The 24550-nt window shown below is 31.8% G+C and overlaps 1 protein-coding gene across 6 annotated transcripts; it reads left to right on the top strand.

The window, feature by feature from the left end:
- Nucleotides 1–1383: 1383 nt before the first annotated feature.
- On the top strand, nt 1384–23214 carry LOC145306337 (uncharacterized). Of its 6 annotated transcripts, none has more exons than XR_013874994.1 (22): nt 1384–1473; nt 2496–2578; nt 2754–2818; nt 3446–3519; nt 7397–7463; nt 8807–8872; nt 9292–9362; nt 10506–10584; nt 11149–11249; nt 14491–14577; nt 15002–15062; nt 15436–15505; nt 16252–16301; nt 16644–16725; nt 17834–17984; nt 18457–18504; nt 18984–19072; nt 19508–19577; nt 20841–20954; nt 21312–21387; nt 22382–22443; nt 22658–22709. XR_013874994.1 is itself a non-coding variant. In XM_080148426.1 (22 exons), exons 1-21 carry the CDS (start codon nt 1431–1433, stop codon nt 22461–22463), a joined length of 1557 nt encoding a protein of 518 aa, XP_080004552.1. In that variant the 5' UTR covers nt 1384–1430; the 3' UTR covers nt 22464–22479; nt 22622–22678. The 6 variants fall into 6 exon arrangements, 4 of the variants coding, with proteins under 4 accessions (XP_080004552.1, XP_080004551.1, XP_080004553.1 ...); XR_013874995.1 differs by having other exon boundaries at nt 22382–22448; nt 22663–22709; XM_080148426.1 differs by lacking the exon at nt 22382–22443 and adding an exon at nt 22454–22479 and having other exon boundaries at nt 22622–22678.
- The last annotated feature ends 1336 nt before the right edge of the window (nt 23215–24550 follow it).

The raw sequence follows: 24550 nt of genomic DNA, 5'->3' as shown, positions 1-24550 counted from the left end.
TGTTATGAAAAATAAAAGTTCGTCCTAAAATTTGGTCATCCTAGCTGCAAAATTGGCCGCTCTACAGCTGTTTTAAAATTTAGCGGCTGGCCGCTAAAAAGCGGCTAAGGAGCGGTCTGACTGCTATGACTAGAAAAAGTAATTTTCTCTAAAAATACACATGAACCACCAGAAAAAAAATTTACGTCTTTATCTGTACCAGGAGCCAAGATAGAGGGGGGGGCTCTTTGAGCCCCCCCCCCCCCCGATCTATTAAGGTGGGAATTGGGGCCCGATCTGTAAGGGTTAAGTCCGTTTTTACTCTTGTAATGATAAGCAGTTTTGATGATATTATAATGTAATACTGATGCGAAATTGAAGACTCACCGGTCTGATCACAGAAGTTGATAGGTTTTCTGACAACAAAATGTTAAATTAATTAGAAAACAATCTATTATCACATAAGTAGAATTTCAAACTTAGAAATTTGGGGGAAGATTGAATTGTTGTCGAACCAAATGTCCTTAACCAAATTGTTACCTTTTTTTGCAAATCTTTTTATTTTCAAGGATCCTTATATTTTTTATTTGCTTACTGGCATTATTTATTTAAGAATGTCATTGTTCAACGAAAACTTGGGTAGAATGATTTTAGACATTAGTGTTATTCCTTCCCTTTCCTTCTACATAAAAAAGCGTTTATTTTTAATTAAAGGGGTAGTTTCACGAAATGCATTTGAACTTAATTTAGTGAACCGCATATTTTTTCTTAGTTAATGGGGTAAACTACATTTAAATAGCATATATTTGAAATAAATTCAATTTTCTACCACGTAGTTTTTAAAATATCAAGACCTGAAAATTGTCTTTTTGTGATATATGCAATTTAAAAAGACGATTTTCAAGTCTTGATATTTCAAAAAGTATGTGGTAGAAAATTGAAATTTTTTCAAATATATGCCATATAAATGTAGTTTAACCATTTAACCAGGATAAAATATGCGGTTCACTAAATTAAGTTCAAATGCATTTCGTGAAACTACCCCTTTATTATTAAGTAGCACGCAGGGATCTAAAGGGATAATACATTCCCAATGACTCCTGTTGATTACAATTAATGGTTGAAACGCTTACAGCTTCAACTTACTGAACCAACCATCAAAATTCATCAAAAGTCTTCAAAGTTGTTAAGCCAACACAACGTAATAAACTTCCAAATGTCCCCTCCCCTTCCGTGATAGCTTTAAATACTTATAATCAGTTTATAAGTAAAAAGTTACAAGGCAAGTTAGTGTAATTCAGACGGACGGAAAGACAGACAATGCTATAAATCTTTGACTTAATAGTTACTATTTGAAATTGTTCATTTAATTTCCTATTTAGAAGAAAATCTTATGAAATTAATTTAATATTTATTTTCAGATGATTAGAATGCTTTAATATTGTTTGAAAATGGAGCCCGATAATAAAAGCAATGAAGTCTTTGAAAACCCAGGTAGATTGTTAAAATCGAAGCTTTTCTATAATTAGGGTCGGTCCGTCCGTCCGAGATAGTTAGCTTTTATTCGTTAATTTAGGCATGTTAGAATTGTCAAACTTTGCATGGCGATTCCTGTAGTAGTTAGGTACGATTTAGAAAGCGTAGCAACTCTATAATCGTTACCAGAATGTCCGTACGTAATGTTGATTTTTTTACTTATGTAATAAAATTTTTTTATGTGATAGAAACATCCGATTGATCTGATTTTTTGATTACGGATTCCTATTACAATAAGGTACAATATTATGAGCAAAGCATCTCTATAATCAAGTATTAAAAATGTCAGTATGTCCTTAAACAGAATTCTGTATTTAAGAAGTTTTGCAACAAATTTACGAATATTTTTGTCAAACCTTTTTTTTCTATTTTGTATATTCAGTTCTGACACTCAACAAAAGTTAATGTTAGTCTGTTATATCGTTTCAGAGCTTCGCTTTTATGGATGTTGTCATAATTTTTTTCAGCAACTACCTAAAGTGATTTAATCACCTTTCTTTTCCGCCACATGTAGATTGTACAACAGATTGACATAATAAGCTTTAAATTAAGTCCCCAAAGTTTTATAGTAAACGAATCAGGAAATGCTTCATAACTTTGATAACTAGAACAAATTCTCGAAAAAAATTTAAATCCCTCTAAAGCCAAAATTTAGGGGGATATGAGCTTTTACGGTGGTGTATTACAAACGACAAGATTTGTTTTATGTTAGAGGGGGTTGGATACATTTTCCTAAAATCCATCTCCTTCATAATCAAAGTCATTGGATTTACAGCAGGGGTAGCTATTTTAACCAACAATTCAACAAAAAATCACGAAACCTTAGGTAAAAGTATCTGGTGGTATATTTTGTTTTTGTCATATAACTGAAGAGTTGTTTGTCAGAATATCATTCCCTTGTCCCTGGATTTACAGTCCAATGTCTCCTCCCCCCCCCCCTGGCCAATGGTTTTTTTTTTAATATTGCTAATATTTTCCAGGTCCCGAAGGAATACATTCTCGAGGAGCCAGCTTCAAAAGTATCACATCCTATGCGTCATTTAGAAGCTGCAGGACTTATAAGGTAGGAATCATACAATTATAGAGTTGCTACGACACAAGGATAATTATATCCATAAGAAACGTAGCAATATCAAGTTAATCAATCAGTGTTTATACCACTAGAAAATAATCAATAATGGTTGATTTCCAGGTTTTTATGGACTTTGATATCCTTAATTATTGATGTACTTTTTCAGTCTCTTGGTGGAACCAGCGCAATTAGCAGAAACAGCTATAAGAGTTGTGTCTCTAAAATGACCAGGTAATACTTACAGACTGATTTTAATTAGATATAAAGTAATGTTTAGTTTAGCCCCCAGATGACCTACCCCTGACAGAAATAAATCATTTATCCTTACTTTCTTTATTTGCTTGGGGTATGTTATTTTAACAGATATGGTAATTGTTTGAACAAAGGGGGGAGGCGGATGTGCCACTTTTTGAAACCAAAACTAAAAGTCAAAGGAACTCAACTAAAAAAAGAGTTACAGGTCTGAGATTTTACATGGCAGTTGCTTTATAAGGTTACAATATGGAACAGTGAAGAAATGGCGGTGCAAACCGCCGATAAATTGCAAAAAAAATTTGGCAAGAAACGGCGGTTTTTGGCGGTTGCGCTGCCGTTTCTTCACAGTTCCATATTGTACCCCTATAAAGCAACTGCCATGCAAAATCTCAGACCTGTAACTCTTTTTTTAGTAGAGTTCCTTTGTTGTCTTTTAGTTTTGGTTTCAAAAAGTGGCACATCCGCCTCCCCCCTTTTTCTACCCGTATCTAGAATGCTAGGTTGTCCTTGGTCGTTTCCATGCTAGTAGCTTCAAAAAAGAGTAACTCCAGCCCCTAAAAAATAATTAGGGACCTTATAAGCCTCAGACATCTTTGTGTTTAGGGAAGGACAAAGTGGTCTGGATAATCCTGTGTTCAAAGATTGCCATGATGATGATCTTACCTCTATGTATTCAGGTAAAAAAATGTTAAAGACTTACTTATATGCTCTTAGTATAGAGTTGTTGTGCTCATATTAAAATCGATAGAAAATCACAAGAAAAGGGCTTTTAAAAATATATAATAATCTGAATCCTATACATTTTCAATTTATTTTAAAAATCGGAAAGATTTTTATTGGTCGATAGGGAAAGCACCATAAACCCTTTTGGTAAAATCCCATTGAAAAATAACTCATTGAGAACACAAAAGAAATTAATTTTAATTTGTTAAGATGACCAAAGATTGGAATAAATATTCAATAAATATTCTTTTACATTGATTTAAAGGAATAAGATAAAGGAGGATACATTGATGTTTGAAGCAATTACCCAAGTTTCTAAATAAGAGGGAGGTCATTTTCTAGTAAATCCCATAAAGGTGTGTGTTATAAGGCCTAAAAATAGAAGTAGAATAATAAGGTGCTCTATATATTTGTATTCCCTATTGAATAGAACAATAGAGAAATATTTTTTTTTTTTGATAAATGTACCTGGAATATCTTTAAAAAATATGAAATTTCTATCAAACGCTTTGTTTGGCTCAAACTGACAAAAATTTAAAAAAAATATAATTATAATAATAATGTTTTCTATAGGTACAAGGTAAAGGTTAAGAACAATCTATACCATTAAACAAAGGAAGAAGCCATTCTTTACAGGTTGATTTATTATAATTATATTTTTAAAAAAATTTTGTCAGTTTGAGCCAAACAAAGCGTTTGATAGAAATTTCTTATTTTTTAAAGATATTCCAGGTACAGTTATCAAAAAAAAAAAATTTCTTCCCTATTGTTCTATTCAATAGGGAATACAAATATATAGAGCACCTTATCGTTCTACTACTATTTTTAGGCCTTATAACACACACCTTTACAGGATTTACTAGAAAATGACCTCCCTCTTTATTGAAAGAACATACTTATCCACTGCTTTAAATACATTGACAATCTGATTTTGCTAAAACTGTTGATAACAATCTTTGTCTAATGTCCATGTGAATGATAATAATTTCTTTGTGGTGTCCAACCATGACATTTCATAAATACTGAGTTGTCTTTCATTATAGCAGATAAATAATATATAAACATAGCAATTATAAAATTCTTTGAAATCTTTATTAAGTTATCCAGTTGATTAATTTATCCAGTGGCGTGCACATTGATTCGTCAGGTTGGGGGGTGATGCCTTAAGGGGGTGAAAAAACGTGGAAGACAGGCCTTCCCAATATCAATTTTAAAGATGGTAGTTGACACCCTCTACAATACCCTTATGCACCCTTCTGGAACTATCTAATATGTCATGAATTGTAACAAGATTTATTTATATATCTTCCAAAACTAAGCTTGTTATTGATGTGCTACTCATGGATATAACTGTCCTAGTTAAATCCTATCATTGTCTTTTAATCAAGTTAATAGATAATTATGGTGATCAAAAACCTATTAAGATATATTTTAACAAAGAAATTAATGTGTATTCAAGACTAAATTAAAATGTACACAATTCAAGAAACTTAACTTATTTATTAATAAAGGTAGGTAAGCAATGCAACCATCTCGTAATCAATGTATAAATGGCACCTAGAATTCGAATTTCGATATGAAATTTTGCATGAGTAATCCTTGGTAGGTATATTTTCCCTAAATCGAACAAAAAGTTGGAAAAGTAAGGGCTAACGGCTGGCAGCTTAGCCGTTTAGCCATTTTTTGGCTTTTTTCTATGGAAATAAATCACGAAACATATCTCCACATTATACTTTTTCCTTCTCCAAAACGTTTTCAAACGATTCTAGCCGGTAGTTGCTGGTACTAGAAATCTAAAACAATATTTTTTGTATCATTTCACATGATTTAAAGCAAAAATATGTTTTAAAATGTTGATTTCTACGTAATTTATGACAGATATGCCCTAAAATAGCAGAAAAAAAACGGCTAAACGGCTGAGCCGTTAGCCCGTTACTTTTTCAACTTTTTGTTCGATTTAGGGAAAATAGACCTATCAAGGATTACTCAAGCAAAATTTCAGATCGAAATTCGAATTCTAAGGGCCATTTATACATTGATTACAAGATGGTTGCATTAAAACCCCTCCCCATTTTAGATGAAGAATTTTGGTGCTTTCACTATAAACTAGTTTTTGGCTTTCTAAATCCCCTTTTCTTATTTTATATTTTTATTTGCAACTTATGCTAGCGTGGGATGAGTGGGGGAGAGCTATCCTTACGTTGAACGCTCCCTGCGGGGCCCTTCTAACACTTAATCTAACATAACCATCTATGATATGTTTATTTGTGCTTCAAATGCAATATGAGGGAAACAGCTTAAATTTTTTTTTAAATTGTGACATTGTTCAATTTTATTTGGAAATCCCATCTTTTACAAAGGTTCTATAGGGATAGAAAAAATGCTCACAATTTTTGCATACTAGATAGGCGAAAGGGGTACAATATTTTTTACAAACAATGATCATTTTGAGGCAAATAGCATTGGTTTCTTCTGCAAGTTAATATACAAGTTTGAGCTAAAAAAATTTCTTAATGTGGAATATTTTAATGGTGTTTTTTTTTCAATGTCATTTGAGTCATGTTTTTTTTTCAGAAGAAATTAAACTGTTATACTTTTGAAATCGATGGACTTAAAATATAACTTGAGGCTTTTAGTATCCTTTACTTACATTAATTGAAAATTGCTGAATCACAACTTTAACTTTGTAGTGATTTCCTTCTTACCGGCTATTAGATCAAAAATATCCCCCCTAGACATCAATATCATATTTATTTATTGTAACACCTTGAAGAAGCATTTCCAATACGCTTTTTTTATAAGAATAATATACAGGTGTTGGAAAGGGGTAGGGGGGTAGAAATTAAGGGGTCCACTTATTGTTTGATGAAATTGCTAAAGTTGTTTTCTAAAAGTAATGAGACAACACTTTTTTCAAAGGTGATGGGAAATTAAAATAAGAGTGGTTATAAATAATTTAGAGGATTTTTTTGTTTTAAAGGAAAGTATAATGGCACAAATAAATGTACCTAACTATTTGTTAACAAGTTTTAGTACCCTAAAGAGTTATGCTGTTAAAAAAATAAATAGATTGGTCTTTTGTTAACTTAAATTTTTTAATATTTTAACCTCTATTACCAATACCTACATTTGTACACTTTTTCTAAGTTGAAAATTTACAAGTAATTAAAAATAAGTTTTAACTCGTCAGTTCCCTTTTCTTTAAAATTTTATTCATTCTAAATTTTCCATTAGACAATTTTTATTAAGCGACTTCTATCTTTATTAGTCCTTTATTAGCAAGTACTACTAAGAGTTGTTATTGTTAGATGGTTATTATACTACTCTATTACAATAGATATAGAATACATGGATATTATGATAGATTCCTGACTAAATGTTTCTCCCAGCTGGCTAGTATAAAGATATCCTTCACCCCTTTGGCTTTACTCCATTCCCTTCCCTCCCCTGACCAATATCGGACTGTGACTAAAGGGGGGGGGGGTTAATGCAACCATCTCGTAATCAATGTATAAATGGCACTTACTATAGCCGTTACTTTTCCAACTTTTTGTTCGATTCGAATTCTAAGTGCCATTTATACATTGATTACGATTTGGTTGCATTGACCCCCCCCCCCCCCATCTTAGCAACCTAAATTGACGACAATATTTCCCCTGTCAAAATATCCACATATTCTATATCTATTAAATTAAAGATTCTTTATTTTGAGCATCTATTCTATAAATCATATTTTATGTCTGTCTGACCGTAATGCTACAGTAGTGACTTGTTTTCTGTGCTTCGCTTCTTATGTATGTTGTCATCCTTGTTAATTTTATATTATTGTAGTTGCAGAGGGAGATTATCCAAGTTTTGCCATGACATATCAGAATGATAAACAAATAGAGAAAACCAGGTATGCATCCATTTATTTACCTATCTATATCATATATATTCATCTATTCTACATCTTGTTATCTATCTATCCTTTAGTTTTGCAATTACATATCAGAATTATTAACAAATAAAGAAAAACAGATATGCATCCATTCATTTACCTATTTGAGTATCTATATACATTACCTATTCATTTATATCCATTCATTTACCTATCTGTATACATTATTTATTTATATCCGTTCATTTACCTATCAATAAATATTATTCATCTATATCCAATCATTCATTTACCTATCTATATTTTAATCTAGCTATGTATCCTAAAGTTTTTCTATGACATATAAGAATGACAAACAAAGACAAGTGAGTTAAAGAAAAAGTTTTAGTCGTATATTTGATAGGAGCCGAGAGATAATACCTTATCCTTCTAGGCATTATAGGCAGGTATATGTACGTACAATATTGGCTATAATGTAGCTTCGCCAATACCAGGGACATAAAGGGATAAGACAATGACCGATAAATTGATGTACATCCCCAATAATGCACAAAATTACTCCTAATGAGTAGTTGAAACGTTTTGAGACACTCAACTTAAAAACACAACTAGTTAAGATTTAATAAAAAGTCCCGAAAGTTAAGCCAACTTGACTAAGGGGACTAGTGAAATAAACAGCCCAAATGTCCTCTTCCTCCCTGGCTAAAATTAGAACAAAATTAAGATTAAATATCTAAATTCACATTCTCACATAAATGACCCCTTAAATAGTGGATGTATTCTTTTTTCTCCCTGAGGTAGTCATTTATTTCCCTGAGGTATCATTTATTTCCCTGTGGTAGTCATTTTTATACCCGATGAAGTCATTTTTTTCCCCCCAAGCATGGCAACCGGTGAACAGAATCTCAGTTCTGCACCACAAGCTTTGATGGCAACCGGTGAACAGAATCTCAGTTCTGCGCCACAAGCCCCGCACGACTGAAGTTCCCATGTCTATACAGTCATATTTATATGAAAATATTTTTAGAAGATTTTTGATTTTTTTTTTTAAAGATTTTTTTTTTTTTTTTTGAAGATTTTAGAATTTTTTTTTTTTTTGAAAAATTTTTAGTTCATAAAACATACTAATATATTAACAGTTTAAATTGTATTAATTAGAGAGTCTAAAATAACAAAGGAGCATTGATGTTAGTAAGTTTTTATTAATTACTAAAAGAAAGCATAATTACCTCAGGGAAATAAATGACTACCTCAGGGAGAAAAATGAAAATTAAAAAACCAAAATTAAACCACATTTTAGCATAAAAATGAGTTTTTGTTTAAATGAGAATGATAATACCCCATTCCTCCTTTATTTTCAGAGAAGCTTCAGTGGGTAACGGAAACACAGTGCCAAATGGAGATTCAAGTTCAAATATAAGAAACAGGATTGTTATACATTAATCAATAGAGGGGGAAGGGTGAAAGCGCGTTTGATTGAATTGCTTTTGTCTGGAAGTTTTACTTGCATGGTACAAGAAAGATGGGGGTGTGGCGGGCTGACCCTCCACTCAAACTCTATTTTTAAAGAGAAGTAAAAAAAATTGGGATGGTAGGGTATTTCCAGGGATGATTTTTCTTGTGATTTCAGTGATTTCATTAACAATCTTCAAAATAGTCTCTGTTCACATAAGAAAGTTTTTCGTAATGGAAAACCCTTTGGTCCAGTGGTAATTAAGATCCTTAGTTGTACACAGACAGAAAACCATTTACATGTGTGCAAGGATCAGCACCTGCGCCCCTAGAGTCATCTAACTGTACACACACACAGACAGTTACTTTTATGTATAGATAACAAAAATTGTAGATCTCCGTCTGATCTTAAAATAGAAGAAAATGGGTGTTCTCAATATCTAGGATATTTCTATATAATTCTAGGTAGTTATTTTTGATATTAGTAGTACAGCTACTCTATAACTAGAATAATCCGTGTTCTCAATATCTAGGATATTATAATTTCTATTTAATTCTAGGTAATTATTTATATTATTAGTACTACAGCTACTCTATAACTAGAATAATCTGTGTTCTTTATTTTAGCCTTTCTCATTATTTATGTAACTACATAAGTAACTCGGTAGTTTTTAAAACGTAGTCTTTAAATTTATCCGTTCCATTTATTGTACACGTTGAAGGTTCGAATTATCCACCCCTTCCCCCTCCCACATTAAAAGATTTTTTTTTCTTCTCATATCTCTATTTTTTTTATTGAAAAAAATCTTAATATGATGAACAACTTCTCCTGTAGATTTAAATTCAGGGGTGTATAGTCTGTAAAATTGACCCTGCTAAAGGGGAGGGGGGAGGAATAAAAAATATTTAGTTAGGGGAAATAAAGGAATCTTGTGCAGAATACACACTGCTGTTTGAATTAAAGGAACAATAAAAAGTTGCTATAAAACTTTAAAAACTAGTGTAATTTACAATCCAATGTTCCCATCCACCCTGTAAAGTATTAAGTAAATAGTAGCTTTTCAAAAGGGGTAGTTTCACGAAATGCATATAAACTTAATTTAGTGAACCGCATATTTTTTTGCTAGTTAATGGGTTAGACTATATTTATATGGCATATATTTGAAAGAATTTCTATTTTCTACCACGTAGTTTTGAAAATAACAAGACTTGAAAATCGTCTTTTTGTGATATATGCAATTTAAGAAGACGATTTTCAAGTCTTGATATTTTAAAAACTACGTAGTAGAAAATTGTAATTCTTTCAAATGTAGGTATGCTATATAAGTGTAGTTTAACCAATTAACCAAGAAAATATATACGGTTCACTAAATTAAGTTCAAATGCTTTTCGTGAAACTACCCCTTTCGTAAAGTTGTAAGTAAGATTCTAGTCAAATGCGCTTAATAGGTCAAACTGTTTTTAAATATGCGTTTAATTATACTATGCATTTGGTCAACATTAAGAACAGTCAGACTTAATAAGCGCTTTGACTGGAAGCTTGCTATAATTTTACGAAATAATGCGAAAGCTACTATTCCCTTTTTAAACAACATGTCTTATTTGTAGCTGGAACCCTGCTATCAATCAGCCATATTCTTACAAGATTTCTTGTCGGGGTCAACTCTTGGAGTCTTATATTTGTCAGGTAAACAACAGGGCTATTAAAAGATAAGACAATAAACGAGAAATTGATCTTAGATCTACTCCTCTTGTAGATTATAATTGTTGGTTGAAAAGTTTAGACACTAATAATATGGAATCAACCAATCAAAGTTAAATTAAAGTATTTAAATTTGTTTTCGCAAAAAGTACCAATTTAATTTACAGTCCAGTGTTTCCTCCCTTCCTGGGTATACAAGCATGACAGGGATTCTAAAATTAATCTTTTAAAGCTTTAGCATTGATTTATTAGAAAGATGATAAGAATAAACAAAACAATGATTTCTTTTTTTTTTACATATCATTGCAATTTAGATATAGCGTAGCTACTCTTTAGATCTGTAGGTTTTTAGGGAAATGGGGAAACAACCCCTACTCCCCCCCCCCCCAAAAAAAATGCATTCTTGTATTCAGGGAGAAATACCCCCTCCCCCCCCCCCCCACGGGATTTTTTGATTATACAGTTACCCACGTCTATTTTACAATTTAATCTTATATTTAACTTCAGCTGCACTAATAATTGATGCTATCATCCTTGTTTTGATTTCAGATGTTTAGTACAAGTAACAATTACTTTGCCATTATTACTATTCACACGGAGTAATCCTATTCCGGGCCCCACGACTACTACTATAAGAGTAATTCTCCAAGGTAAGATACTTTGCAAATACTTTGCTATTATTTACTATGATGTTACTTTGTCATTAATTTGCTTTTACTTTGCCATTACTGTGGCATTACTTTTCTATTACTTTGTCATAACTTTGCTGTTATCATGCTATTACCTTGCCATTATTTTGCTTTTACTACTTTGCCATTACTTTGATGTTACTTTGCTGTTTCTTTGTAATTACTTTGCCATTACTTTGCTATTACTTTGTCATTACTAAACCATTACTTTGCGGTTACTATGCTGATACTTTGCTGTTACTTTGTTTTTGTGTTGCCATTAATTTGCCATTACTATGCTATTACTTTGCCATTACTTTGCAATTTATTTGTCGTTACTTTGCCATTTGGAAATCTAAGATTAGCAATGTCACCTTTTTTGTCCAAACATAATTTGGTATTAGTTCAAGTTACACCCAGCTGACAACCAACCTTTTGTCTGAAATTCATAACTGTGCAGAGCTGGATCTTTAAATCATTTCAATTGGGCGCCAAATCGGGGTGAGCCAACTTTCCACCAATGAGAGCACAGCATTTTACGAAATGCTGCGCTGTGATTGGCTGAAATTCGGCGCACCCCGATTTGGCGCACCATTGAAATGATTTAAAAGATCCAGTTCAGGGTAATTAGTGTACCTATATTAGGGTTGCATATTCCCTATTCTCAACTTTAATGTTATGCAACTGGCATATGAACAGTAGATATCATTTTTAACGTCTCTAGTATGACGTGGTGTTTTGCAGACTAGAACTTGATATTTCCTCTCTCAGACAGTAAGGCGACGCGTTATCAATTACGCCATTTTTGCGGGCTTAAATGTACCTTGGGAAATTTTTAGTGAAGCCATAATATTTTTGTTAGAACGATTTACACTTTTAATAAAAGATTAAAAATGTTTTCATAAAAGAAAAATTGCATCAATACCTACCATAAATTCATAATAATAATCTTTAATATTTTAAAATAATATTAATCCTCTTCTAGATATTTCTGCTTATGAAATAATACAAAAATATTCTATATATATCCTTATACTGAAGTAACAGGATGTCTGTCTGACTGTCTGTTTGTTTGTATGTTTGTACCGAAGGATCTCGCTAACCGCTGAACCGATCGGGTTCTCCTTAACAGGGTAGCTTTTCATATCATAGGTCCTGGGAAGGTTTATAACTATTTTGGGGAAGGGTACTACCACCCTCCCAAGAAAAATCATATAAAAATCGAGAGAAAAAAATTCGCCTAGAGACTTGAACTCAACATAGAAATTACTTATTTCTCAAGTTATATACTTGAAATAAAAAACAAATTTTTCAAGTGCCACTAGAGGCCTCTAGGGGTGTAGCCGCTAGTTATAGTTAAGGTATTACAGAATCAATAAGGAGAAGGTTTAAGGAGAAATGTAATTCATCATTTTTAGCAGTTATTGTCAGAAAATCAATGAAAACAACATTTTTTTTATAGCTCATGTAGATTTTTTCAAATACTTTTCAAATCCGTCCAAAAGAAAGAATGTTATTGAAGCTTACCTTATTACTTTAAAAAAAAACACCCGAATTTTAGAGTAACTGCGCTATTAAACGTTTATAATGCATAATATTTTAGTTTATTCATGCTGAATTTAATATTCTTAAAATATAGAGATGATTACATCACAACAATGAATTGCATCAGGAAGCCTTATAACTTAAAAAAGCGAAGCTATTTCATTAATAAAGTTTGTCTGTACGTCAGTCAGCCCGTCGATCACAACTATGTAAATTGACTGTATCATATTTAAAAGGTCTTTCCATGAAATTAGCTTTTCTTTCAAAATATATTAGGTTTAATGTTGAGCTTTTTATGGACTTAATTACTCTTGCTTTTGTCATTTGATATTAGTCATTCTAATCTTACAAAATAATTTAAGTTGATATATGTAAATCTTAAAGATAAATTTTTAGTTTGACCATTTTTAACTATTAACTATTGCATAAATATTTCTATCTTATAAATCATTATCAATGCATCTTGATATCTTTTTTGTGTTATATGGTTTTTGCTTCGCTCTTAGAATGCTGGGGCGAAGCAAAATGTCAGGAATTGGTCCTCTCATATTTTTTCTTTTATAGAGTGGCTTTTATCAGAATTTCTAAGAGGATAATGTCTCCTCCCCTCCCCCCTTTCAATAGCTATAAATCATCAAAGGACTATTAATTCCGGTTAATTAGGGCTAGCGGTTAACGAGATCTTAAAGGGCGAATATAGGTTTGATATGATATGAGCTTATATGAAAGGTGCCATTTCATACTTTTAGAATATCTATGCCAAATTTAAAAATTCAAAAAAATCCTTAGGTAGATTTTGCAATTTTCTGTTTCAATTGAACATATGATAAATGAGATTGACGACAAACGGTTTATTTTAGCCCTTTACAAGACTTTTTTTTTACTATTTTGCTTAAGTTTGATTGACTATTACAATGGCACGCATCTTAAATGATAATTTAAATGTTTATTATTTTAGATTATATACTCTTTAATTCAATTTTTAAAAAAAGTAAAATTAATTTGCGTAAAAGTACGGCAATAGTTTTGACTAGGGTAAATAATACGTCTTAAAGTTTATTTTCTGTACAAAGATCATTGGTTAATTCTGGAAAATATAAAAACCCTCAAGTACGCCATTTTAACACACACACACACGAACCTTAAAAAAACAGGGATTTGAAATCATTCTTCCATCCAAGAAAATTTTATCGATTATTTTTTTTTTACTTTTTACATTATTTGATGTTTTTTTAAACTTTTAAATATTTTACTTTATATAATTTGTATGAAGGTAGAAGGAGGGTATATTTACCCCTGATTAATTGGTTTCCACGTTATTACGACTATCCTTTAACGAAAGCTTTTTAATTCAACCTTGCTACGAAGCCTTGTGTGATGCTAGGGTGTTTGAGTTCTTAGGGAACCACACTAATTACATATTATCTTGAGTTAGACAGGTTTTGGGCTATAAACAGACTTATACAATTAGATATGTCAATATCTTTAAGTTATTTATAATCTATATAATGGCACCTTTGAAATAAGCTCATATTATATCAAACCTATATTCGCCCTTTAAGCTTCATAGAGCAGACAAAAATCGCTGTACATTTATTATAGATGTCTAGGTATTGTATCTAGAGTATTAATATTTGGTACCTTTCTGGCTATCCAGAGATTTAATATGGATATCTAGGTATTGTATCTGGAGTATTAATACTTGGTACCTTTCTGGCTATCCAGAGATTACCCCTCACAGATGCTGCAGCCATATTTTACTCAGGTATTTTTTTTTTATTAGAAATGTTCTACCTATTAATTTTAAACCTATATTTAGTGAAAAAGTTTTAGGTAAAAAAGGGTTTCTAGTGCGAAGTGAATCTATTTAGAATTGATGTGCCTTCTGGTTTTACTTTTATGCATGCTATACATGATACAATTATAGAATTGTTACACAAATAATATCATAATATACTTCATTGTTTAAGGAATCATCATGCAAGTTATAAATAAAAGGGACGATTCTAACATAACTAAAATTACGATGAAATCTAGGCCCTTGCAAATGGACAGACAGTACCTAACCATTAAGATTCAATATGCTTAACTAATCTATTTCCTCCACATAATTAACATTGTCCGTTTGTCCAAACATTTTTGGTTTTCGTTTAAAAAAAGAATCGCCTTAAAAAGATATTTTTTTTCAGCTCCAGTGTTTGGAATTGTTCTCTCGAGCTTAGTTCTGCAAGAACATTTTGGTGTCATAAGGTAAACAGAGCTATCCCTCAAAGTGTAAAGCGAGCACAGAACAACCAACCACTTTCTTATTTCGAAAAAAAATAAAGGGAGGGGGGGGACTATGCAGCTTGCCCAGTAAAACCTAAACAAATAAACCATATTATTTGGATTTATCTAAAAGTAAGGGGTTCTGTTCTCCACTGACCACTTCAAGGTAAACCACCTTGCAAATTTTGCCTTGTTTGTTTTATTATTTTTATTGAATTGGTTTAAATTATTTTACCTCCTAATTAGTTGACGACTCCAACAATTGAAAGAATAGTTTAAAACCATCCAAGTAATTATGCAAAGCCCTCATTATATTGAGATCACTAGGTTCTCGTTGTAATAATGACTTTTTTAGGTTTTTATCTGGATGTGTGATTATGACTGCTGTAATTTTGATCACAAGACCAGCAAGAATATTTAACCCTGTAAGTTTAATTTAAATGTTTTTATGTACTGAGAAAAATGTTTTTATTAAAACAAAGGAAGCATATGTGTTAATTGGGAGATGATTGTAAAATTTTATATCTAGGAAAGAATAGAAGAAACTTTCTTAAAAGATATAAGTATCCATTTATTGATTGTTAAACCTTTTTCTATTATTATTATTTTTTTTTAAATGGACTTTATTTCTAAATGATATTTAATAATATTCTTTAAAGTGCATTACTCTACCTCCTTTCAGTTTTATTTAAAATTGCAAGGTAGTATGATTTAAGTACTATTATTTAATGTACCCAACAAGAATGCATATTGTCAGCTAATAACCAATGAATCTAAATGTACATAATATTGCATAATAATACTAAAAATTAAACAATTCTTTCTTTCTTGAAGTTTATGCTAAGTCATCATTATGAAAATGGAAACTAATGCAAGTATGGCTTCGAAACCAATTAATATCCGCAAGATTAGAACCGGGTCTTAGCCACACTGAAAAATAATTTATAGCATAATACTACAGAAAATTTTCCGCGAATATTAAAATAAAAATCATAAAATAAAAACTAGTTTTGTAAGCACGAGCCTTCGGCCCATCTGTCTTAAAAAACTGGTTTTATTATTAAAATTGTTCATTTCAATATCCGCGGAAAGCTGTCTATAGTACAATGCGATTCTTCAAATTTTAGAACTTATTTATTATTTAATAAGACATAATTTTATTGTTTTCCAGGAAAGTTTATTAGAGCCCTACCTTCAATTTGACAATTCAACCACTCTCAGGTAAAACTAGGGATCAAAAGGGAAAAGATAATGGCTGATAAATTGATTTACATTCCCAATGATGATACACAAAATTACTCCTTTCTATAGATTACAATAAGGGATTGAAACGCTTGGACACTCATCTTTGTGAACCAACTATCAATTTCAATTAAAGTACCCAAAGTTATAAAGCCAGCGAATAAGAAAAGGTTATTAATAAACTCTGGTTACTATAGGTATAAACAGCCCAATATCCTCTCCCTCCCGGAAATGCTTGTATATTAATGTTTCTGCATGCCTCGCTACCTATTCATATACTTGTCCTATTTTATAATAATCAATAATTTGAATACTTATTAGTGTTGGAAATCTTGAGTATTATCCTTCAGAAGATTTTGTTTCTCAGCTAAATGTTATTGGTTGGCCGTTTCTTTTTAATCAGGTATAAATTAATTGAGGTATGCCATTGCATACAATATGGTTACGAAATGTTGAAAAAAACGAAGGTCTTAAATAGGGTTTGGCCGGATATCCGGTGTGGCCGGATATCCGGCCATTTTCAATATCTGGCCGGATACCGGATATTGAAACTATCCGGCCGGATATCCGGCTCTATAATTTTTTATACTTTACACCAAAAATCTCTGCTTTTTAAAAGGGGGGGGGCGAAAGTGACACTTTTTGAAACCAAAACTAAAAGTCAAAGGAACTCAACTAAAAAAAGTGTTACAGGTCTGACATTTTGCATGGCAGTTGCTTTATAGGGGTACAATATGGAACTGTGAAGAAACGGCGGCGCAACCGCCGAAAACCGCCGAGAAAAGTCAACAAAAATTACGGCGGGAAACGGCGGTTTTCGGCGGTTGCGCCGCCGTTTCTTCACAGTTCCATATTGTACCCCTATAAAGCAACTGCCATGCAAAATCTCAGACCTGTAACCCTTTTTTTTGTTCAGTTCCTTTGTTGACTCTTAGTTTTGGTTTCAAAAAGTGTCACTTTCGCCCCCCCCCTTTTAAATGGCTATAATTTTCTTATTATTGAAGCTAGAAGAACATTTTTTCTGAACAAGTTTGACTTTATGTAAATTTATATAAGATTTCTGAAGAAATTTTTTTTTGCTACTTTAGTATCTGGTAATTTGTCCGGATAACCGGATATCCGGCCGGTTACCGGATATCCGGCGTTTGAAATCAGCCGTATATCCGGTATCCGGCCAAAAAATCCGGCCCAACCCTAGTCTTAAAATGATTGGATGGTTGTCAGTCATGTTATAAAAGTAGGAGAAACCTGCAGTAAAGCGATATTTTTGTCTTTATTTATGTGTGTTTCGAAGAAATTCGATAACGGCCGGACTAATACAGTTCTTCTTTACAGTGAAGCTTTTCATTTTTCCTAGGAAGGTTAATAAGTATTTTGGGGGAGGGTATATCCACCCTTCCAAGAGAAAGCCCCACTAGAGAAAATAAACCCAACCTCCCTAAAAAAATCTGTGAAAAAAATTAAGGACATGTAAGGGCTTTTAAGTTAAACATAAAGTTATTAATTTTCAGTCATCAATGGGAGCTAACTTTGGAATGTATGTGACGTCATCGCAAGTTTCCACCTTAGAATCAGCTGACGAAGTTAGAAAAGACGACATTTCTACACCCGGAATTGATGTTCTCGGCATTTTTGCAGCTCTGGCTGTTCCAGTTCTTTCAGGTATAAACTATGGATAGATAATGTATGGACATGGGTTTTTAATTAATTGTTTGTAAATAGGTTTAGGGATACCTACTTAATATAAATATCTAGAATAGTTATTTATCGTATATACGTAATATTGGTCAAGCTGAAATGGGTATTCCAAATATTCTGACAATAATTGATTCAAGGCAATACTTGAAATTTCTCTTTCAACTATTGCAATGTGATTTGTATAACCTATTGACAGAATAAGTTGGAAACTTATTCCCATATGTTCATTATTACGAAAATGCGATAAGTAATCATACGATTTAAAAATTCTGGTAGCTTTTATTTCGTAAAAATCTTATGCGTTCCTTTTTAGTGAATGGCATGGTCGAAATTCTTAATTCTTACTGTTCTAAATACTAGTCTCCTCTTATTTTGAATCAAATATTAACCTATTTTTTAATTTAAAAAGTTGAATTTTGACATATGCTATTTTTAGCTTATCTTCTGATTCTGACCAGACAATGCAAAAACGTTCATTACTCAGGTTTGAACCATTTTTACATTTTTAGGACCTGGGGTGTCCAAGCTTTTTTATTTGGGGGGGGAGAAACATTTTTTAAGGGTGGAGTAAAATGGCGCAAATTCCCCCCCCCCAAAAAAAAAAATTTTACCCCGGGGGTAAAATTTGCCATGGGGGGGGGGGGTAAAATGGAAAAAAAAAATTTAGGTTTCGAATATTTAATAGTTATTTCCTATCCACCGGATTCGAATGAATACGAGAAAATGATTATTTCAACAGAACATGTTTTTTTTACATTTTACATGTTTTCCAAATATATAAAGCATTTTCTATGCATAATTAAGTTATTTAAAAGACATTTCTCTTGAAACACCCTTTAGAATGCAATAGTTTAAGTTAAAAGTACCCAAATATTTTGAGTTATCAAATGAGAGAACATGTTTATTAAACTTTGGGTACCAGTATTATTCCCTATCCCAATGGTTATGAATTTTTGTTTTTAGTGCTCGTGTTTTGGTATGGTCTTGGCGGGTGTTTTGTGTCTGCTATTGGTTACTTTACCATGTCAAATCAGATCAACTCCATGAATTTGGTGAGCTTTTTTAATACGCGATGGACAGGACAGTAAGGTTGTATCAAAAAGTGCATGAGGATTCCTGGGACAGTTTGATATAATCAAGTGTATCAACCCCTAAAATCACTGCCATAAGTAAGTTCTTACGTCCATGTTGAATTTTTACACTAAATTAAGTTTAACCTTGTGGAAATTTTTTGTGAAGATATATGAATGTTGTCATAATTTTTAAGGAATATGTTATAAAATCTTTAATTTATGTATTCTCGACTTAACTAAAGTGATTAACAGTCTTATATACGTTTCTACGGACCTCTGAACTGAGGGCTTCATATAGCTCTGGCAATGGTATTAGGCTATTTTATTCCCATATTAAAGTCTGAGTTGTAGGTTATTTTATGCAACAGTTTCAGATATTTACTAATTTCAGTAATACTTTATATGTTTCTTTAGATATTTGAACTTGGAATGAGTATTTTAATTGGATTTATTGGAAGTGTGGCCACTCTTCTAATGACTAAAGGTATATTTTGTATATAGTCCTTATCATCAGGGTGTCGGAGCCGTATAATTTTGATGCGGCTCCGGCTCCTACCTTAAAATTAATATATAAATTTTTTTTTATCATTGATTTTGATAAAATAAAATAAATAATATAAAATATTTTGCTTTTATTTGATTAAAGCTATATAAAAGTAGAAGGATGTGTGTCTATTTGTAATTAACAATAGTTTTTCAGTTTATTATATGGAAATAGACCATTGTCAAATTATAATATTACTTTAAAAACTCATTTTTAGCTAATCCGGAGCATGAGCCGTTCTTAACGAAAAATATGGCTCCGGATCCGGCTCCACCAAAAATGTTGCTGCTCCGGCATTATAAAAAAAGTAACAGTATGTCTGTCTGTGTGTGCCAAAGAATCTTTCCAACCGCCGAACCTATATGGTTATCCTTTGCGACGTAGTGTTATCATAGATCCGGGGAAGGTTTATAACTATTTTGGGAAGGGTAATCCCACGCTTTCTAGAAAAAATGACTTCCTTTTAAAATTAAAATCAAAATTGGGTGAGAGGGGGACTAAGTGTAATATTTGATACTTAAATAGGCTCTTAATTAATAGAAAAAGAAATTACTTGAAGTACAATCAACATTTTTAGCGAGATCTTATTTAGACGTAGGGATATTAGTAAATGCACAAATAAAACAAAATTTTGACTTACCCAGTCATTAGAAAAAATTTATACATCCAACAGAAAAATAAACGCCATCCTGATATAAAGGTTTGGTGAGTCCCTTATTTGCAGATTGGCTTTGTGAGTCTTTGTAAAGGTCTAGTTACTTGCTAATATTGTAAGTTTGACTTTCGCGAGGCATTTGAGTTCTTCTTGGGTATCTTAACAGGAGAGAATTGACCTCTAGGGGGCTTGTTGTCGTTTCGGGTTCTAGACATCTCCACTCAACTTGAAACATAATGTGTGTTTTATAGTTGCGGTGTAAAGCGTCGTTCTTTCGCCCAATAGACAACCATCCCTTTGATTGCACGACCTTTGTCTCGAAGTCCTAAATGTAAATGGTAATTAGTTGCGCCTGTTATGGGCCAAGGCATTCTGCTTACTCTTTATTTTGATGTCATGCGCCTGACTTAATAGCAGTAGGTACCGTTTTAACGTCTCTAGAATGACGCGGTGTGGTCTATACTTAAAGCCGACCAGACCAATTGCGTTAATGCAGCGGGTCTAAACAATATACCTAATAACATAAAGCGATGTTTTGTATGTTTCAGCACTGTCATGGGTGCCACCTGGAAAAGCATTAATCCTGCGCAGTTCTGAGATCCTTATCATGTATTTGTTCCACATTGGACTTTTTAGTATGGATATTATTATGTTTGATATAGGTAATTGATTTAAAAACAGCGCAGCTACTCTATAATTGTGGTTTGTATGTCCGTTTGTCTCACAGGGTCAAATAACAATAATAATTTTTCATCAGCTATGAAAGATAGAGGTTTTTTTGTGTAAATTCCCAGGGATATGACAAGAGACTTTAAATCTATGTACGCCCCTCCACGGGAAATTCCTTTTATTGTGGATAAAGCATTAGTATTTAACATCTTTTTTAACTGCTGCGTTTATCTAATATTTGAATACTAAATTATGTTGTTAAAACTGTTTTTAATGAAATTAATTATTTTGTTACCTAATTATAAGGATATTTGTTATACAAAGTTCCTTTAAATATTTATCTTTTTTAGTCGGAGTAAGTTTAGTGATCCTGGGCATTTTCTTCATTCTCCTGGAAGATCTGGTCTTGAAAAGAACAAGCTTCAGGTATGATAAAAAATTTGTTCCAAGTAAAAGGGTTATTTGCATAAAGTACATTTAACGAGTTTGGATAGTTGGAGTAGTCAAACTTTAAAGGTTTTTTGTAGAATATAGGTTAGGTAAATAACACACAAAAGGACACCATTAAAATACTTGTGCTGTTTTGTTAAAAGTTATGCATAAATCATAAATGCATAATGATATTATATATCACAAGAATATGATTTTCATTTCTTGATATTCGAAAACTGCAAGGTAGAAATTTTTTTTCAAATATAAGCCATCAAAATGTGATTTAAACCCTAATATAGGGGAATATATTTGGTTCACTAATTTCAGATACAAATGCATTTCGTTCAACTACACCTTTTGTCAGAATGTAATCTATTCGACAAACTAAGGAAGCAGACAAACGGCTTAGCGCCATATTCTTACTTCTTAATAACTGGCGGAATTAAAAGGCCCTACAAATAATCTGCAATCATCAAGATCAAATATTACTCATATGGATTTTATTGTACCTTGTTTTTGGTGAGAATTTGGAAAAAATCACACAACCTTTTATTCAATTTTTTTTGTAGTAATTACAATTTTGTAACTGGACTGTAAAAAGTTTCAGGCAATATGGAACAATATTATAGGTTTATTTATTATTAGAGTAAAATACTTGGTCGAGAAAGGGTTAAATAACTTTATATCCCCATCGCAGTGACCTTATTCCAACTCTCAATTGGGTCATTGAAAATAAACCAATGGTGTAACTTATATTAGCACATTCAAGTAGCAGAAAATAATTTGGAAGCAGACGATAAAGGGCATTGAAAAAGGAAGGGAGAGGTAGTTATCTGTATATACATCTATACTATAGATCTGTTGGTTTATTTGATGACTACTAAAAAATCCAACATTTTACGGGGATAGTAAAACAGCCTAATTTATGTTATGTGTAATATTTTATGCAAGAACATAATAAAGTCATAAATTTGTTTTTATATTTCAGGGTGTTATGAATCTGATGGAGATATAGAGTTATATTATGCTGCAGCAATATTCCAAATATTTTATGTTTCAGGGTGTTATGAATCTGATGGAGATATAGAGTTATATTATGCTGCATCAATATTCCAAATATTTTATATTTCAGGGTGTTATGAATCTTATGGAGATATATAGTTATATTATGCTGCAGCAATATTCCAAATATTTTATATTTCAGGGTGTTATGAATCTGATGGAGATATAGTTATATTATGCTGCAGCAATATTCCAAATATTTCATGTCTACCAGGGATCTAAGGGGATATGATATCTGAAGAAAAATAAAGTTTATTACAATTTTCGTATTTTTATGCCTATTTCTTACACATAAAAATATTTTAAACAATCAAACGATTCAAGTTCCCGGGATGGTTTTAAGCTAGTTTATTTACAAAGTTATTTAAAAATGGTTTTAGTTTATTTGTGTGGTCTTTCCTTAAGATAGGGAAAAGGAGAGGCTAATGATGGTTGATCCCCCCCTCCTTCAACTAATCAATTCCCCTTTCCTCTAAAATCATTGTTAAAAAAACACATATTAAACTGAAACATGAATAGAATAACAACGTATCTTTAGATGTTATATCCTTTAAATCCCTGTTTTATCAACTCATAATGTGATATTAGATTTTAAAATTGACATTCTTTTATCTTTTTAGTATTTTATCTTTAATTAAAGATATGTATTCTATCAAAATTGAGTATTGCTTCGAATCCGAATAATATCCGTTGGATTATAACCGGTTCTGAGCTATACTGAATACAAATATGCATCGGAGTTCAGACAATTTTCCTCGATTAAAAAATAAGAAAACTGTCTAAAATTTGATGAGACAAATATATGCTCTACTTATGATTTTAAATTGACATTCCTATGTATTTAAAAGATTTTTTATGTGAGGTAATTTTAGTAAAATGTACCTACTACATTTGAATTTAAGCCTTTTTCTAATTTTTAGTTCTTCATAATATATCTAGATTTTTTGGTTTAATAAATATTTTATTGAAAAATAAATGTTTATATATTTTTTAATGCATTAGAGAAAAATATCCTCTTATTATAAAGACTTAAATTCTGAAGTACAATTTATCTTATATTTTTAAAATATATGTAATACTCAGTTTTTATACAATAAACATTAAATTAATAAATATTTTGTATTTGATTGATCTTAAATCAGTTAATTTTGATTGTTTTTTATGGCGCCATAAACAAGGACAGGTTTATCGCATAAATGCGGTCTGTCAAAATTAAAATTATTGGTGGGATTATTTGTACACCCACAGAAATACAGATAAAGCGGACAATAAGCTGTTTAATACACTAGTTCCTAAAATTTACAATAACTTTTTCATATTTATTGACTTAATAACTTTAGGGACTTGAGTGAATTTTAATTTGTTTGTGTATTAAACCTTAACGGTCGGGATGGCAGTGGTAAAGCCCCCCTCCCCCCAAACCGGTTTTATCTCATTTTCTGTGTGTGAAAGATAAAGAGCCCAAACTGCGTGACTTTTTAAGTATGGGTATGACACATAACTGAAAGTTGAAATTTTTTTAATATCTCTATCCTGGCGGGCACAGGATACCAGCAAACATGACAGGGTCATCCAGGTTAAGAGCAAAAATATTTTGTTGACTCAAACAAAGCATTTGATCTTACTAAAATACTAAAATATCCTCTAGTAGTACATCTTCATATTAAATACAGGTGTTCAAGTCAATTTTAGGTTCCAGGTATGATCCTCCAGCTCTCCAGAAATCTTTAAAAGGCTCCTGTGGCCGCAATTTTTGACTTAGGGACTTCAAATTTTACATAACGCATTAAATTTTTATAAAGATCTGCGGCGGCTGGCAGCGGTCAAGTACAGCTGCGGCCGCTGAATTTTATATTTTGATATTTCTAATATAACATTTACATAAAGATAAACATTTTCTGCAAAAAAATTTCATCTGGCTTCAAAAATAAGAAAATTACAGCATTTTGAAAATTTTAAGTAAAAAAAGGACCTAAAAACAAAGGTTGTTGAATAAAAGGGTGAAGGAAGCAAAAATTGACTTACTTAAGGTGGGAAATTCATTATCAGAGAACTTGCACAAATATGTTTACCCTCTAGCTCTAATAGCTCAAGC

Source organism: Acartia tonsa, chromosome 14, assembly GCF_053477335.1.
Source record: "Acartia tonsa isolate MP-2025a chromosome 14, ASM5347733v1, whole genome shotgun sequence".
Lineage (NCBI taxonomy): Eukaryota > Metazoa > Arthropoda > Copepoda > Calanoida > Acartiidae > Acartia > Acartia tonsa.
The sequence above is the reverse complement of the archived record's forward strand: the minus strand, read 5'-3'. Positions and strand labels throughout refer to the sequence as shown.